This window comes from Sebastes fasciatus, chromosome 13 (assembly GCF_043250625.1).
Source record: "Sebastes fasciatus isolate fSebFas1 chromosome 13, fSebFas1.pri, whole genome shotgun sequence".
NCBI classification, from domain to species: Eukaryota; Metazoa; Chordata; class Actinopteri; order Perciformes; family Sebastidae; genus Sebastes; species Sebastes fasciatus.
Window position 1 is genome coordinate 24,415,336 of NC_133807.1, and position 18,452 is coordinate 24,433,787.

At 39.0% G+C, this 18,452-nt stretch overlaps 2 protein-coding genes across 2 annotated transcripts; both read left to right on the plus strand.

The window, feature by feature from the left end:
• Positions 1–4,366: 4,366 nt before the first annotated feature.
• Positions 4,367–9,818, plus strand: angptl6 (angiopoietin-like 6). Its single transcript, XM_074656368.1, has 7 exons — positions 4,367–4,659; positions 5,122–5,601; positions 5,682–5,819; positions 5,907–6,105; positions 8,126–8,319; positions 9,016–9,286; positions 9,375–9,818. Exons 2-7 carry the CDS (start codon positions 5,143–5,145, stop codon positions 9,557–9,559), a joined length of 1,446 nt encoding a protein of 481 aa, XP_074512469.1. The 5' UTR covers positions 4,367–4,659; positions 5,122–5,142; the 3' UTR covers positions 9,560–9,818.
• Positions 9,819–9,955: 137 nt separating this feature from the next.
• Positions 9,956–16,846, plus strand: LOC141780902 (vascular cell adhesion protein 1-like). Its single transcript, XM_074656358.1, has 10 exons — positions 9,956–10,218; positions 11,479–11,760; positions 11,835–12,155; positions 12,241–12,585; positions 12,711–12,968; positions 14,809–15,135; positions 15,219–15,455; positions 15,545–15,766; positions 15,865–16,131; positions 16,282–16,846. Exons 1-10 carry the CDS (start codon positions 10,152–10,154, stop codon positions 16,479–16,481), a joined length of 2,526 nt encoding a protein of 841 aa, XP_074512459.1. The 5' UTR covers positions 9,956–10,151; the 3' UTR covers positions 16,482–16,846.
• Positions 16,847–18,452: the final 1,606 nt, after the last annotated feature.

Genomic DNA, 18,452 nt, shown 5'->3' on the forward strand with positions numbered 1-18,452 from the left:
CTTCCGGTAGTTTTTTTTCAAAATAAAAGCAGATTATTATTACTTTTTTTTTGTTTGTTTATTTGTTTGTGTGTTTGTCAGCAGGATAATGTGAAAAAAAGGGGTTTTGTGAAACTTTGTGGAAGTGTGTACTATGGTTTACAGTTTACGATCATTTATTTGATGGATATCCTCTGTTCAGTTGTGATTGCTTCAACGTGGCTACTTTATTTTGAAAGATTTTTTTAAGAGGAAGTTTGTATTGTTGCATTGCCTGGTTGTGACCACTAGATGGACTCCGACACCTTCATCTCCAACTCCAGAGAAGCAAACTGTCTGTCCTCCAAACTTTTTAATATCTGTAAAGAATAATAACAAGTCAGTGAATATTGTAACAAAACATCACAATGGAGAAAATACTTCTGTAATGCTGCACAAGGTCACACTTCCAGCCCCTTTCCTGTATTGAATGCACAAAGATTCTTATAATATAATATGATATAATATAATATAATATAATTTTAAAAAGTACATACATAGATAATTAAATAAATAAGGAGATGAATACTGAAATAAATCTAATTCTTTAATTTAAATTAATTTAATTTAATTTAATTTAATTTAATTTAGTTGTATTTATTTCAGTATTCATCTCCTCATTTATTTAGTTCTCTATGTATGTACATGAAGATAATACATAAATAAATGTGCCTTAAAAAATAACACTTCAGTAAATGCATTTGTATTTTGCCAAACAAGTATATTTTTTTGGCAAAATACAAATGCATTTATTCAGTGATATTTTTTACATACATTTATTTATTTATTATCTTACATTGACACACATAAAACAGGATCAATATTAATTTTAGCAGGCAACATAGAGAAAACATTTTTTTTATTTGAGGTAATCCTACATTGTTACAATAGTACATACAAAGAGAACTAAATAAATAAGGAGATAAATACTGAAATAAATATATTTTTTAATTTCATTTCATTTCATTTCATTTCATTCAGTATTCATCTCTTTATTTATTTAGTTCTCTATGTATGTACATGAAGATAATAAATAAATAAATAGGCCTTAAAAAAATAACACTTCAGTAAATGCATTTGTATTTTGCCAAACAAGTAAATATTTTTGGCAAAATACAAATGCATTTATTTAGTGTTATTTTTTACATATATTTATTTATTTATTATCTTACATTGGCCAACATTAGGCAACATTTTAGCAGGCAACATAGCTAAAAAAAGTGTTTTGATTTTAGGTAATCCTACATTATTCCATACAATAGGACAAAACACAAACATTATTCTACAAGATAAATGAAATGTAGCAGTTTCAATTATTACATTTTGAAAAAGCCATTAAGAAATGTAATTACAAAGTCCAGTTAATGAGACGGAAAGAGAGTTATCTGCATTAACTTTATTCAAGAGTGGCAACAGAGAGCAGGGAGAGAACTGAAACATTAGTTTTATTTTAGAGAACAGGAGGAATTGAAGTCGCTTGAAAAGATATAATTAGCTCCAGAGGATGGCAGCAAGGCAATACCGCCAGCTGCTGTGAAACCACAAAAAGAGAATATAATTTGAGGTGTTACACTTCCACCCCGTCATTGAAGGATCTTTGACAGGCCTGTAGTTCTGTCAGTAGCAGATATTACAGGAGGACAAACATGCTGCAATATCAAATATGTTATTTCAAAGTGTTTACTGACAACACTGCTGGCCACAGAATGTGGTGTAACACCAATTTCACATACAGACACCAAACAGTTGTCATAGCATTTTAAAGGTCAAATGTGCATCATGCTGTGAAATGGTGTCGTTTTTTTTTTTGCTGTATCTGATTGCACCATCGGTCCCCACCTTAAACCCAATGTGCCTTGATATCACAGATTGGGTGTGACCAAGTGTGCAACAAAATGGAATTTCCCAACTTACAACATTTAATGCATCAAATACATTTTCTTTTGCTGAAGTCTACTCTGTAGGTTGGAAGCATTTGCAGTACTGGATCTCTATGTGGTATTACTATTATTAAAGTTGAAACAGAAATTGCATGATTGTGCAAACTTTTCTTATCTTCCATTAAAGATCAAATTGAGGCCATGTGTCATACTTTACTCACTGAAGCTGCTGCATTTAATTGAATTTGAAGCACAATTTTGAGGTACATGTACTTTACATGAGTATTTCCATTTTATGATACATTGTACTTCTACTTCAATACATTTTAGAGGCAAATATTGTACTTTCTACTGGATTACAATTATATGACAGCAACAGTTACTCTGCAAATTAAGATTTTACATAGACTACATATTGTAGTGATATGATCACCTTATAAGATATAATGCATTGTTATGGATTAAAGTACTAAAAACCAGCAGTATAGACAATAATGAAAATCAGCATCACCTCAACCAGCTGTGACATTAATGCTGCTTACATGTTTGTATCAGTAATACTACCATGATGTCTTTTCTACTACAAAACTCTAAAAGGGGGCCAAAGAAATACTTTAAGTACTTTTTGCTGTATTTTTTATGACTTGAAGGGACTGTTTGTAACTTTTTAAGCGTATAAATGTACCGGGTCGGGACACATGCGCGCTTGCATATGCGCGTTCGCGTGTAGCCGCTGCCTCTCTCTCCGGCTGCGGGCGGAGAGAGCTCGTTCAGGTATATTTAGAGCGAGCAAGCGCGAGCCCGACGCTGACTTTCGTTGACTTAAAGGCTACAGGTGTCGCTGTTAACAAGCATTTCTGAAAGTTACAAATAGTCCCTTTAAAGTGGATTGAATTTCAAGTTTTCAACACACATACAGAGAAAAAGAAAAATAACAATAAATCAATAAATAAGAATAGGTGGGATTGGCCAGTACAGAAAGATAAATAAAGCAAATAAACAATAACAATATAACCATACATTTCCCAAAAGGTATATCAAAATAACAGCATTAACATGACATCTTTAAGCTGTAAGTGAACTTTTGAAAGCAAGACTTTCACTTCATCTACCACGGCCTATGCCCAATTTTAGCCGGATATAAGATAAAGCAATCTAAATGTGTTGTGTTGCCATCTATTATCAGGAAACCCAGCGGTCTATTTAAAGACAGTGGTGGAAGAAGTATTCAGATCTTGCAAAAATCTTGCATTCAAACTCAAAAAGTACAAAAGTACCAGCATAAAAATATACTTAAAATACCAACAGTAAAAGCACTCATTATGCAGAATGCCCCATTTCAGAATATGTTATATTACTGGATTACAATTATGAATGCATTAATGTGTTCATCACTTTAATGCTGCAGCTGGTAAACATGGAGCTAATTTTAATTACTTAAAATTAGGGCTTGGCGATGTGGAGAAAATCAATTGTCATGACATTTTTGACCAAATACCTCGATATTGATACTGCGACAATATTGTAGGGTTGACCATTGGTGCTTTTACAAAAATATTATACACAATGAGATTTTTTGATAAATAATCATCAGTAATGTGAATATAATGACTAAGTGGGTAACGGCAAATAATAGAACAGCTAGAACAGTCTGGTAAATTCTGATAATTAAATCACTTTGCTGTTATGCAGCCTTTAAAACCAGAAAAAGACAACACTCATATTACAACATCCAAAATCTAAGACGATATCTAGTCTCATATCACGATATTGATATATTGCCCAGCCCTACTTAAAATACTGCTGGGTAGATTAACCTAAATTAGTGCATCATAATGTATTAGTTGATTTATATTGTTATATTATTCTAAATCTGCAAAGTAAGTAGTAACTAGAAAACGCCTTTCCTGCTTGAAATTAATTGCAAAGCATTGCTGAAAATACGGAACTTAATTGTAAAACTGGGTTGAACTGAGTTAAAAGCTGAACTGCATGACCCCAAAAAAATTTAAGAGCTGAAATACATTGCTAAATAAGCAGGAAGCTAAACTGTTACTGTCAAAGGTGGAAGTTGAAATTAATTAACGTGTTTGACGGTAAGTAGTTTTTGGGTGGAATGAACCTTTAAAAATGTAAGTTGTGAAACAGAAAGTAGTATTTGACTGGAATAAACTCTTAGAATTATAAGTACTTGGACAGATAGTAGTATCTGGGTGGAACAAACCTTTAAAACTACTATAACTAAATGGGCTCTTTTCATTATTTTCTGACATTCAATAGACACACACAACCATTAACAAAACCATCAATGAAAATAACCAGTAGCTGCAGACCTAGTGTAAACCACTGCATTTGAATACCACGCTAGTCTGTGGAAGGATAGCAGGTTGATGTCAGGAGGGAGGAGACATCCAGCTAAACAGCAGGTAGGGCCTACTGAGAGGCGGCGTCATCCGGACAGTTTGTAATTAGTTGTCTCCCTCTCCAGAGATCCTGAGACACAAACCTCCAGACGGAGAGGAAAAGATAGTCTAGCTGAAAACTTGGGTGTCATTCTTGTATTTTTCTTGAGATTCATTTGTGGCCCCAAATTTTTCTACCTTCAACATTTACGCAGGACCAGTTTTAATCTGGAAGAAGCAACTCTTCCTGATCCTTGAACATGTGATTTTTTAAGATTTATTTTACAAGTGCATCCTGGGAGCTGCAGATACACACTGGAGCAGAACAAAGACGTCCTGAACACTTTTCAGCTGCTACGGTGAGTCAATATTATCCACTTTAATGGGGATTAAATGTACTGGTTATGGCATCCAAAGCTCATTAGCTTGTTAAATCATTATAAAAATCCAGAAAAATGTTGTTTCATTCATAAAAAAAACTATTTATTTGAAGTGTAGATCTTCTTTTGGTACCAGTGAGAAAGGTATAGCTACAGGAGATTCTGGTGTCAGATGTCTATATTGACCTACTTGGATTCATGTGTTTATGGTGTTGACCGTGGTTGTCGTGGCTAAGTTGTTCTGTTGACCGTGAGATGGGAGTGTGTTGACTCTGGCTGGTTGATGTTGACTGTTGTCCCTTCAGTGTTGACCTGCTAATAAATTCCAGCCACCTGGTGAATCATCTGGTGAACAGTCAAGACCCATACCACAAAGTTCATGTCTTTGTATCAGCTGTTATTGATGTGTTACTCTAATCATGTCCTGTCCTCCACTACCAGGTTGACCTCTATAACACATTCATGGAGAAGACACTGACACTAGGCCTGACTCTCTTCTTAACGCTCTGTGTGGACGTACCAGGAGCTGGAGGACAGAGGGAGGAGGCTCATAAACGTTCACCTCGATCTCCGGATGCAAAAGGAGGCCGTTGCTCCTACACTTTCATCGTCCCGCAGCAAAAACTGACTGGCGCGCTGTGTTTGAACACGCAGTCTGCTTCTACCACCAACCAGTCGGAGGTGGCGGCGCTGCGGGTGGAGCTCAAGCGGCAGCAGGAGCAGATGGAGAAACTCCGGGGCCAACTGGAGCAGGAGGGGTCCCTCGTCATGGAGGTGAGAGCCCTGCGCAAAGAGAGCAACGGCATGAACTCTCGCATTGCCCAGCTCTACGCCCAGCTGCTGCATGAAGTCATGCACAAGAAAGACCAGGCTTCAGAGCAGCGGCGGGTGGAGAACCTGCTGCTGAATGCTACGACACAGGTGAGCGGAGCACTGCATCATCTACATCTTATCCTATAATGGTTATCAAACTCATCCTCATGTGTGCTGCAATGTGTCAGGCGCTGCAGGTGTCCAGTAACTACCGGGAGCTGGAGAAGAAATACGGAGCCCTCATCTCCATGATGAACTCCCAGAACCAGTTTATCGTCCGTCTGGAGAAGCAGTGCCAGTGCAGGGAGTCCACACCGGCCCTTCTGGTATAGGGAACAACAATCTGCAAATTTATACGAGGTCTTTACACTGGAACTGAGAATGGTGTGTTGTTTTTGTGTTATTCTGAACAGGTGACGACCGAACCACCAAAAAGCCAGCCTAATGTGCATCCTAATTACAGCTCTGAAGCCGGAGAAATGACCAATGATGTTCAAAGAGACCAGAGTGCTCTTCCACCGCAGCAGGAAACCACTGTTCTCCCCTCCAACACTACCGCCAACACTCCTACAGACCCACCATTCATCAGCTTCCCCGTCACAAAGACGCCAGGTACATCAATGTGAAGCATGCTCGATTAGACTTGTGTTTATGAGCGTATCAATCTTCTGTCCGAGTTATTTAGCTGCTTAGATAAGGAGAGGCCGAAGGAGTCGGTGACCTGCTGGTAGGAGCCCTATCTCTCTGGGAATGCCTAAACAATGTCAGAAACAGCCGGCAGCTCTTATCAGAGCAGAGAGGATGTTATAATGAAGACACAGAGCATTTGTTGGAGCTTTAAATGACACGGCGACTGTAAACTTGCACAACTGGAATGCTTGAAATGACAAAGTAGAGGATTTGCAACAAGTCAGCAAAACCAAAGTGACTCAACTCTTGCTAAAAGCTCTGATGAAAGACCGTGCGTTGCCACATCTTGTCCTGGACTACAAACGGTTGTCAGGGATGACCATTAGGCATTGTTTGTGTGGGAGAATTTCCTCCATGTGTACATTTTCTCTGTGCAGATTCCTCTGTTTGTCTTATCTCTGTGACCTGAGACATTGGACATGTGTTGGGGGGAAAAAAATTCTTCAGCTTTAAATAGATAAGCTGGAGTAGCTGCTATGTATCTGTGATCTTCCTGACGCTAAAACAAACTGAATTCAAAAACCATCTCTAACTGGCACGCTTGTGCTTTCCAAAATTGTCACCACTGAGTTAAAGTCGAAGTAAAGGCAACAAGTTTGACATAAAATTAAGTAACTCCTTTTCAAAGATTTACTATGAAGAATATAAAAAATGACAGGTAGATCCATTATGTCTCGATTCGACTCTGTAAGAATCCTGATCCCTGATTAACTCCAACTGAGAGCTATTGGCCATGACATATTATATAATATATATAAATTAACTACTAGGTATTGCTATGAAACTTCCCCAGTTGATTACTTACATTAAGGCAATTATTTTGTATATTACAACTTTTCTGAAAATATGTTTAAATATGCAAATTAGGTATTATCTTATTAAGTATGTGCTAATTTGCATACATTTCGAGAACAGAAATCTGAACATTGGATAAATAAATTCTAAATTATTTTTTCATTTTGTTGACATATTAGAATTAAAGGGTTTTATCACTCCATAGAGCAGAAAATACTGTCAACATTATAAAAAAATACATTTTAGCCATGTTTTTAGGAATAAAATGTTGTATAAATCAGGCTATGAATGATATATGAACAAACCCCTCTGCATAAACCTTCAGAATAGGAATGAAACTGGAAAGTTTGGTGGATGTAATTGCTACTGAAGTGGAGATTTCTGGCTCAGAGTCTGAGAAAAAAATCTCTTTTTGAGAAAACGGCTTTAAGGATATGTATTGTAAAATTCAATGCATTTTGCAAGACACTACAGGGGAATAGGGTAAAAAAAAGATATAATAGATATCACCATGAAACTTCCCCAGTTGATTACTTTCTTTAAGACAATTATTTTATGTATTACAGGTTTTCTGCAAATGTATGTTTAAATATGTAAATGAGGCATCATTTAATGCTAACTTTTGGTAAATTCAGGAGAAATCTACAGACACAAAGTCTGAAAGAAGGCATGTTATGGAAGCAAAATAGCCCAAAATTGACCAGTGCATGAAAAATTATGTTTTTTGCCTGAGGTGTTTCGCTTTAATACCTTATATCAGGGGTTTTCAAAACGTGTGCCTCCCTTTAGACAAAGCTTGGTAAAAGGCGCCTTAGTTTACTTGCTTGATTTCGCTCAATTCCTGAATGCCGATGGGATCATTATTGTTATTTTATCCAACAGACACTCAACAATTGAACCAAAATAGCCTAATATTGCTATATATGCATAAAAAATGTCTGTACGAAGGTATATATTAGTTTCTGACTCTGGGAAAGTGGGAAAATCAGTATTGGGTGTATTTTTTCCCTTCCATTCACTGCCTTAAAGAATTTCAAAATGTTATATATATTATGTCATACAGCATATTACAATACTACAACATATAGCTGCATATTACTTGTCTTATTATGGCTCCTCCATTACATTTATTTTTCTCCCGTCTCAGGGCCGTGGCGAGACTGCCAGCATGTTCTGGAATCAGGCGAGACCACCAGCGGGATCTACCTGCTCCGTCCACAGAGCGCCAACCGGCTCTTGCAAGCCTGGTGTGAGCAGAGTCAGGCTCAGGGAGGGTGGACGGTCATCCAGAGGAGACAGGACGGGTCGGTCAACTTCTTCAGGACTTGGGAGCAGTATAAGGTGATTCTTAGTTTAGCGTGTTAGCATGTTGGCATTTGGTAATTAGCACAAAACACAAGTCCAACTTAGGCTCATGGGAATATCTTTAGTTGTGGAAAGTGGGTAACCTCCAGGTCTGAGAAGTGAAGCCAATGAGGAAGAGCCTTGAACTTGCATTCTTTCTAACAGCCAGCAGGGGGCGACTCCTCTGGTTGCAGAAAGAAGTCTGATTGTATAGAAGTCTATGAGAAAATGAGCCTACTTCTCACATGATTTATTACCTCAGTAAACATTGTAAACATGAGTTTATGGTCTCAATCACTAGTTTCAAGTCTTCTTCAATACAGCATGATGTTCATTTAGTAAATTATGGTCCCATTTAGAGTCAAATAGACCATAAAGCAGGGGATGCTTTAGGGCGTGGCTACCTTGTGATTGACAGGTTGCTATCATGACGTTGTCCGGTCTGGGAGTTGTCTGTGTTTTCGTCTAACAACTTTAACCCTTTCACAGTGTGTTTTCAGTTCATGAAAGTTAATATTAACATTTTGGTAGTATATTCCATTTCTGTTAATAGATGTTGAAATGTTACACACTGGTCCTTTAAGATATTTTGCAGGATAAGTGAAAACTTTGCCCTGCTGCACTAGAGTCAGGGGAAAAGAACACAAGATTAATATTTTCCTTAGATTTAACCAGTGTGTTGGTGTGTTACAGCAAGGCTTTGGGAACCTAGACGGAGAGTACTGGCTCGGCCTGGAGCACCTCTACTGGCTCACTAAACAGGCCCAGTATAAGCTACGGGTGGCTCTGGAGGACTGGCAGGGCCGGCAGGTGTTCGCAGAGTACGACAGCTTCCACCTGGAACCGGAGAGCGACTGGTACAGGCTGCGGTTGGGACAATACCACGGCAACGCAGGGGACTCCCTCTCATGGCACAACAACAAGGCCTTCACCACTCTGGATCGAGACAAGGACAGTTACACAGGTCTGCTCTTCCCCCCAGGTCCTGTTTGTTAGCTTTCTGTTGCTATTTTCTGATATGTAATACGCCCATTCCTCTGTTGTGTCAGCAGGAAATTGCGCTCATTACCAAAAAGGAGGCTGGTGGTACCACATGTGTGCCCACTCCAATCTGAACGGCGTGTGGTACCGGGGCGGACACTACCGCAGCCGCTACCAGGACGGGGTCTACTGGGCCGAGTTCCACGGGGGGTCCTACTCCCTCAAACGAGTTTCCATGATGATCAAACCCACATAGCAGTTGCATTATGGATATGTGAGAAAGAAATTATGAACTGATACAGACCTTAAAGAATATGTGTCAGTGTTATCCCTGTACAGTGTGTCTGTTTAATAAAAAGTCATCTCTACATGTTGATTAGATGCCAGTCAGTGACGTGTATAGACTGAATCATCGGATAATGACTAACATGTTGACATGTCTGTCCTGTTTTGCAATTTCCTGACAACATTTTTCATTTTGCAATGTACTTTTCAATAAAATTATACCAAATTATTTATTTGAATAAATAGAAATTCATACAGTGAATGATACCCAAAATATGGAAGGGGAGGAGTGTCATCTGCAGTTGCTCCACAAAGAACAAACTGTGGTTTTCGGTGTCATATTTCCGTCTTTTGCAGGCAGTTTCCTGTACAATAGGGCGTTGAGTTTCCCTTGGTACACTTTCTTTTCATCTTGCTGAGCTCGTGTCACTGTCAGCAGCAGGTCGTCGCTCTCAGGGTCAGCTCTGAGCCACGGTCCATCTCATCCAGATACTGAAGCTGGACATCTTCCTGGACCATCCTGAAAGTCGCCTCACCTCTTCCATCCATCTCCTTCCTCCCACATGCTGACAGATAGCATGCTGCGTCTCAGGATGTTGGGCCTCCTCGTGCTCGTGTTTTCACTGTGTGGTGAGTGATAGTGATGCTCTACAGGAGCTCTGTCTTAACTGTTATACCATATTTTGTGCTAAAACATAGTAAGATAAGATAAGAAAAGATGAACCTTTATTAATCCCCGGAGGGAAATTCAGGTGTCAGTAAAATACTGAGGTAGTTTCTTGCTTGCTTATAGTTTCAAAAGCTCCACGTGTTACCAGTGATGGTGACTGGAAAAAGAAAGTAAATAATGTACGCTAGATACCCTGAAAAAGAAAATTGTTAGCTTACCTACTTACTTGCATAAATACTTAAATTGTTAACTCACAAATTAAGTTTTTTTCAACTCAATTTCAAAGATATTGTGTTAATCTAACTTCTTAACTTAATTACCAAGAGTGTTACCAAGATTTTATTTAAAAAAAAGTGACTTTAAATGTAATTAAAACTTTAAGATTTGAAGTAGGCGAGGTGTGTGTGGTAAAAACTTCCGCTGTAACTTAATGTGACAGTTGACTTGTGAAAACCACAGTGGGTGAGGTGGATGGAGTCCATTTTGAAATAAAAAGTATTAGAACAACAGCAGATAAACTATAGTCTTAACACAGCACGGATGGTTTACAGATAGTATTTATATACTGTATATAAATATATAAATACTGTCTGTGTAGTACTTGAACTGAATTTCTACATGTGGCTGGTGCTGTAGCTGCACTTTTTAAAACAAGGTTCCCACCTCACTATTTACGAATTCTACTATAACGACGGCCTACTCTGCCAAACTTATTTCCAGGTTTTAGGACTCATTCCTGCCCCACCCTACAGCAGGATTCCTATTTAACATACGGATCGGGGTCTCTTCACGGAGCCGGCTGCCATATTTCTACAGTAGGCCAGAACGGACAAACCGAACACTGGCTCTAGATAAGGCCATTTGCGTTTTCACATTTGTCACACGGGAGACGTTTCAGCTGGTTGCAATTTGCAACCTCACAGCTTTAGATGCCGCCAGATCCTACACACTGCACCTTTAAGGCCATGTGCACGTTTATCTCTGCGTTATAAGGACCTACTATACATGTATAATGTGTCAGTGCTGATCTTTGTTTTTGTTGAACAGTGGAGAAGTTTGTCTGTGATGCAACACTGTTATTACTGGTGGTACTGTGAGCTAGAATTCAGCCATTCTCAGTTCAAAGTATAAGTGGCATGCAATAGTGATCTGAGCCACCAGAGTGCAGCAAATGTCCACTTTTAAAGTCCAATAAAAGCCTAACTATTGTGTATCAACAGATGCAGACAGTATATGCCCCACTGAGCTCAACCCTCTCTTCCTGGATCCGCCTGAGGTTCTAGGAAAATACAACGAGTCAGTAGAGTTAAACTGCTCCAGCATAGAAGAAGATCATGATGGGATGTACTGGCGTGTTGGAAACACAGACTCTGCATTGGAACTTGACTATAGCCGTACAGAATATGAATTGTCACTGTCAGACTGGAATGTGACGGCAGAGTGCAGAATAAAAATGAATGCAACTCATGAATGCAGCAAAGACCTTGAAATCACCGTATACCGTAAGTGTAATTTCAAAAGCATATTATGTAATGAAACAAATAGCAAAAACAATAATCTAATTTTATTTTCATAGAGAATCCAGAGATGGTCGCCCTGTATCCTACAAAGCATTCAAATGCTTTGGAAGGGACTTGGTACCAGCTTCAGTGTGATGTCGTCGACGTTGCTCCTGTTCAAAACCTCACAGTGAAGTGGTACAGAGACAATGATTACATCAGGACAGACACTTTCACCAAAAAAACCAAAAGACTAGTGAGTGAGTCTTCTACTCTGACAGTCAACCTCACTAGAGGAGACAACGGAGTTCAGTTCAGATGTGAGGCTCAGCTGGACTTTGGGCCAGACGGACCACTACTTCCTGTTGTTTCTGACAATCGCACTGTTTCCGTGCACTGTGAGTAAACACTCTGTTGTGATAATTTTCTCAATGTCGTTCTCTATAATGTAAATATTTGAATGAATATAATTTTCCTCCTCAGATGCTCCTGAGTTCATGACCGAAACGGAGGATGTCTATGTGAATGAGGGTGATTCTGTCACCCTGAACTGTGAAGCTGAGGCTCGCCCTCTTCCTGAATTTCATTGGATAGACCTACATGGTGGGATGAATGTAACTAAAACCAATTATCTCAACATTACTGGAGTAGTAACCGACACAACCTGGAACTGCACAGCTATCAATTATCTGGGAAACATAACTAAGCAGATCCATGTTCATGTGATAAAACCGATCACACCAGCAGCAGCCCCTGCAGCCATAACCACCCCTGCAGCCATGACCACCCCTGCAGCCATACCCACCCCCGGGCCAACAACACCACGTGGTATGCATGTTTTACATTAGATATGGAATATGTGTCGCTAATATCTGTGTTGATCAACTTGTGGATCTGTTTTTTTCTTATTGTGCACCAAGCTCTGATTGAATATGCTTGCTTTTGAATGGCAGGTTGCCCCCTAGTATTGACGCCTGCTGAAGTTGTGGTGGAATTTGGAGGTCCAGCTTCAGTTAACTGCAGCACATCAGCTGCACCTGTTTCAAAAATGGGCTGGGAGGCCAAAGTTGGAGGCATGTCGACTGAAGATTCTTCTTCGGTCACCTGGAAGGTTGAAAGAGTGGAAGACTGGGACACAAAACCTATATGCTTCATTAATTGGGGAGATGATGATACCCAGTGTCATGTAGAGCTAGACATCAGTTTTTATCGTGAGTACAAGTCTACAGACTATACATTATTGTCTGTCTTCATCTCCGACAAACTGTTTGACAAAATGATATAAAGTAATGGTGTCTTTTGCTTACAGAAACTATTTATAGACATTTTCAAACATAAACATTCTTAAAGGGCCGCTTTGTATTTCCTATTTGTTAAGGTCGTGTCTAGAAGGTAACCCACAAAGCGAGAAAACTTGCAAAAACATGCAAAAACTTTAGCGAGACTCGCTGCCCAACAACCTGTCCTAACCGTAACTATTAGAGGTCAATGCCTAACCTTAACTATCATAGGTCAATACCTAACCGTAACTATTAGAGGTCAATGCCTAACCTTAACTATCAGAGGTCAATACCTAACCTTAACTATTAGAGGTCAATACCTAACCTTAACTATCAGGGGTCAATATCTAACCTTAACTATTAGAGGTCAATCCCTCACCTTAACTATTAGAGGTCAATACCTAACCTTAACTATTAGAGGTCAATACCTAACCTTAACTATTAGAGGTCAATACCTAACCTTAACTATTAGAGGTCAATGCCTAACCTTAACTATCATAGGTCAATATCTAACCTTAACTATCAGAGGTCAATGCCTAACCTTAACTATTAGAGCTCAATGCCTCACCTTAACTATTAGAGCTCAATGCCTCACCTTAACTATTAGAGGTCAATCCCTCACCTTAACTATCAGAGGTCAATACCTAACCTTAACTATTAGAGGTCAATACCTAACCTTAACTATTAGAGGTCAAAACCTAACCTTAACTATTCGAGGTTAATGCCTAACCTTAACTATCAGAGGTCAATACCTAACCTTAACTATCAGAGGTCAATGCCTAACCTTAACTATTAGAGGTCAATACCTAACCTTAACTATCATAGGTCAATATCTAACCTTAACTATCAGAGGTCAATGCCTAACCTTAACTATTAGAGGTCAATACCTAACCTTAACTATTAGAGGTCAATACCTAACCTTAACTATCATAGGTCAATATCTAACCTTAACTATCAGAGGTCAATGCCTAACCCTAACTATTAGAGCTCAATGCCTCACCTTAACTATTAGAGGTCAATACCTAACCGTAACTATTAGAGCTCAATGCCTCACCTTAACTATTAGAGGTCAATACCTAACCTTAACTATTAGAGGTCAATACCTAACCTTAACTATTAGAGGTCAAAACCTAACCTTAACTATTAGAGGTCAATACCTAACCTTAACTATTCGAGGTTAATGCCTAACCTTAACTATCAGAGGTCAATACCTAACCTTAACTATCAGAGGTCAATGCCTAACCTTAACTATTAGAGGTCAATACCTAACCTTAACTATCAGAGGTCAATGCCTAACCTTAACTATTAGAGCTCAATGCCTCACCTTAACTATTAGAGGTCAAAACCTAACCTTAACTATTAGAGGTCAATACCTAACCTTAACTATTCGAGGTCAATGCCTAACCTTAACCATCAGAGGTCAATACCTAACCTTAACTATCAGAGGTCAATGCCTAACCCTAACTGTTAGAGGTCAATCCCTCACCTTAACCATCTCACGAGAGTTTTGAAAAATTGTGGGTTACCTTCTAGACCCAACCAGGAAGTAAAATTGGACCAAACCTGTTGCCCTAGCAACAGAATGGCAATGAAAAAGGTCTATAAGTAGCCTACACTTACAGTGCCACTTCAAAAGCAATGTAAATACGGAAGATATTATGGCGTTTGTGTATGCATATTTCTTGTATGATTGTGATTGCAGTTTTAGGGTTATCATTACGTTTTTTTTGTTTTTTTTCGTACTAATTATTTCTCCTTGCTTTATTTGCAGAGACTCCAGCCAGTGTGATAGTTTCTGCGTTGGAACAAGGGCCGATGGTGGAGGGCACAGACCACTGGCTGCAATGTGACATCACCAATGTGGCTCCTCTGAAGAACCTCAAACTGACGTGGTACCGCGGCAATGAAATTCTGCACACAGAAATGTTCAATGGCACCAGTACCACCCCAGTAAACGTGAGCGGTACCTTGAGAGTCATTCCTGAGAGAGATCACAACGGAGCACTTTTCAGGTGCAAGGCTGAGCTGCTCCTGAGTCCAAATGGACCAGAGCTCGTCCCTACTGTAACCTCACCACCTTACTTGGCTGTGGTGCACTGTGAGTAGTCCACTTATCTATTTATTACTTGCTCAACACACACCATAATTATCAAGTTTTGATTAATGTATGTTTTATTGTAGATAAACCACTGATCAAAGATTGTCCAGACCATTTTGCTGGTGTGGAGGGTGAGTTCAGCATGGACAAGTGGCCCTGTAAAGCCGATGGGAACCCTCCACCCACTGTTCAGTGGTACTATGAGGAAAACCTGATCAATGCATCTGAGCCCCTCACCAGGGCTAAATCAGGAAAGTACACAGCTGAAATTGGAAATAGCCTTGGCAACACCAGCATCTCCATCCGTATCATAGTTGAATGTGAGTGAATCAGACCTGCTTGAGATTATATACTTTCATATTTATTTTTCCATTATTTATTCTGAAAATTATTTTTGATTTGTTCACAGATGAACCTTCATTTACCTGTGATGCTCGCTTAGAGGTTGTAGAGAATGGCGCTCTCCCGTGTGAACCAGACGGGATACCTACACCTGTCATCACCTGGTTTAAAGATGGAAAAGAGATGGCGTCCCCACCCCTCTGGACAAAGGATGATAGTGGAAAATACTCACTTAAAGCAACTAACGAACATGGAATTGCCACCCACGCGCTAAATGTTGATGTTTTGTGTATGTTTGGAATCATAGAAATCATCTTTGTATATTGTTTTTTTGACGGTAGGATTCTAAATAATATAATTTTTTCATCTCAATTCTCATCTCCACAGATGCCCCTGTGTTCACGCACGGAACTTTCAAAAACGAGGTGAACCCTGGTGACAATGTGACCTTTGCCTGCATTGCTAAGGGCAATCCTCCCCCTGAGGTCAAGTGGCACTACAACAGCTCTGCAGTGAATGTGAGGATGACCACCGGGGGGAGCCAGGAGAGCATCAGCGTCACAGGAGCCACGTCTACCAATGCTGGTGTTTACCGCTGTGATGCCACGAATAAAGTTGGGAGTGTGACAACATCTGTCACACTGATAATGAAAGGTATCATTACTGACTATGTGCACAACACTTATGGAAATGTATACAGTGAAGTGGTAACTGGTGTAGCCATGCAGGAAAAATAACAATGTATGGCATGAAGAAGTGAAAAGAACACTTTCAATTTATGTTGTTTTATCTTGTTTTTTACAGATCCTAAACCCAGAGCAGCCCGTTTCTCAGTCATCTGGTGGTTGCTGATTCTATTGGCCATCGTCCTCATCGTCATCCTCATCCTCATCATCGTCGTCCGCCGCTGGAAAAAACATGGACGATATCGTTTTGTTCCAGACAGACCCAATGATGGTTCAGATATCCCTATGTCTCCTCAGTCCAACGGGGTGCAAGCTTAGGATATATACAGTATATTACTTGCTGAATAAATCAGCCTGCATGGGGACTGAAAACCTGAAAACCAGATCAGTTGTCTTGCATGACAAGAATGACCTGTAAATATTGTATTTACATTTTAACTTTGGTATGGTACGATTCTAGGTTCACGCCATGTAAAAAAGACTAATTAGGAACAGTTATTTGCCAAGAAGTGCTACTGACATAGCAGGTTTATTACAACATTGAATTTTATTTGTAGGGCTTTTATTGGTAGTCTAACCTAGTTTTTATCTTTTTTTTATCCTTAATTAAGTTACGCAATAGCCTTTGATAGTGTGCTGCTTACTGTATGCTTTCCCTTTTTTATTATTATTGTCAATGACTTTGCATTGTAATCACATTAAAAAGTAGACTATAGACCTATCATAATATCATTGTACAGCTGCATAATAAACATGAAAAAACAGAACAGGGGTGACTGCTGTGACTGATTTTTTACTATCACATTTATTATTGTACAAGTCCTGATTTCAGTTAAATAATTCAGGATATAAGAAGTCAGTTAAAATCGTTGGTACCGAAACAAGTTTCCAGCTCTTAAAGGGACAGTGTGTAGGATTTTGCGGCATCTAGCACTGTGGTTGCAGATTGTAACCAACTGAGTACCCCTCCGCTCACTCCTCCCCTTCAAAAACTGAGGTAACGTGAGCTGCCGAGTGCAAAGCCATGATAACGCCATTTGCCTCGCTCAGAGGTCATCCTCACCATAATAACTTTAGGAGCAACGGAAGTCAGACGGCGGTACCACGGTTTTACACGCTGTGGCTCATGTTACCGCAGTTTCACAAGCACGTCGGAGACCCACAGTGGCCTTCAGGTAAACTGTACTGTAGAAACATGGCGGAGCAACATGGCGGACTCCGTGAAGAAACCAAGCCGGCGTAGTGGCCAAACGGCGGTACTGCAACTTCCGTGTCCGTCACGTGATGCGTGGGGCCAAAAAATACCTTTTCATAAAGACTTACATTGGGAAAGAGACGTCTGTAACTCAGCGGATAATTTTGTTAGGTGAATCAACTTCCCAGTACGAACACTCTAATAGCACTTTGCCCTGCTGGAAAAGTTGGTTCACTTCATATTTGTATCTAATTAAGTATGTTTAAGTTTCAAGTTTCAAGTTTCAAGTTTATTTGTCATATGCATTTAAAAGTACAGTGTACAGTGAAATGCAATGAAATGCATTTTACCCTGGCTCTCTCTCTCAGCCCTTAAAATCTATAAATAGTACAGTTGATAAATACTACAATAAATAAGACAATACCTAAGAATAAAATTATAAAACAACCTAAAAACATCCATAAAACAATCCACAGCTCTGCATTCATTTAGTGCTACTGTTCAGTAGTCTGAACAATTAATTAAGTATGTCATTTATTAATTAAGTAATTAAGTAAGTAGCAACTAATTAAGTATGAGGGAAGTATGTTTTTACAAAACAAAACATGGCCAGTACTCCCTCAGATATCGTGGTGTACAAATATGGAACACCAAAATACATGTTATCAAGAGCTCGTTATCCTTAGAACATTTTAAAGGAAATTATCATCACATTTAATTAATGATGTCAAATTATCTTTTGATATGTTTAGATATATTTTCTTTTCTTCTGTACTGTTTTTTCTATGTATTTCATTGTTTTTATTGGATTGTTTTCCACTGTTTGGTTAGGTTTTTCTGCACATTTTGTGTATTTCTTGTTGTTGTTTAACTTTGGTTGTATTTTTAAAATTATGTTAGTTTAGATCTTTCTTCCTTTTTTGTTATTGTTTTTTTGTCTCCTGGGGTTGGGGGGGAGGCCCTTTGTATAAATAAGCCTGTGGCTTCTTGAGCTCTTCGGACACATTTCTTGTTTTATTTTCATTGACTAGATTTTGTGCAGTTTTATATATGTGGAAATAAATAAATGAATAAATGGATAAGTGGGCAACTCC

Coding starts and splice junctions, on each gene's coding strand:
- angptl6 (XM_074656368.1), top strand. CDS start 5,143: ATGGAGAAGACACTGACACTAGGCCTGACTCTCTTCTTAACGCTCTGT. Junction 6,106..8,125: donor CCCCGTCACAAAGACGCCAG/GTACATCAATGT, acceptor CTCCCGTCTCAG/GGCCGTGGCGAGACTGCCAG. Junction 8,320..9,015: donor GGACTTGGGAGCAGTATAAG/GTGATTCTTAGT, acceptor GGTGTGTTACAG/CAAGGCTTTGGGAACCTAGA.
- LOC141780902 (XM_074656358.1), top strand. CDS start 10,152: ATGCTGACAGATAGCATGCTGCGTCTCAGGATGTTGGGCCTCCTCGTG. Junction 12,156..12,240: donor TCGCACTGTTTCCGTGCACT/GTGAGTAAACAC, acceptor TTTCCTCCTCAG/ATGCTCCTGAGTTCATGACC. Junction 12,586..12,710: donor CGGGCCAACAACACCACGTG/GTATGCATGTTT, acceptor TTTGAATGGCAG/GTTGCCCCCTAGTATTGACG.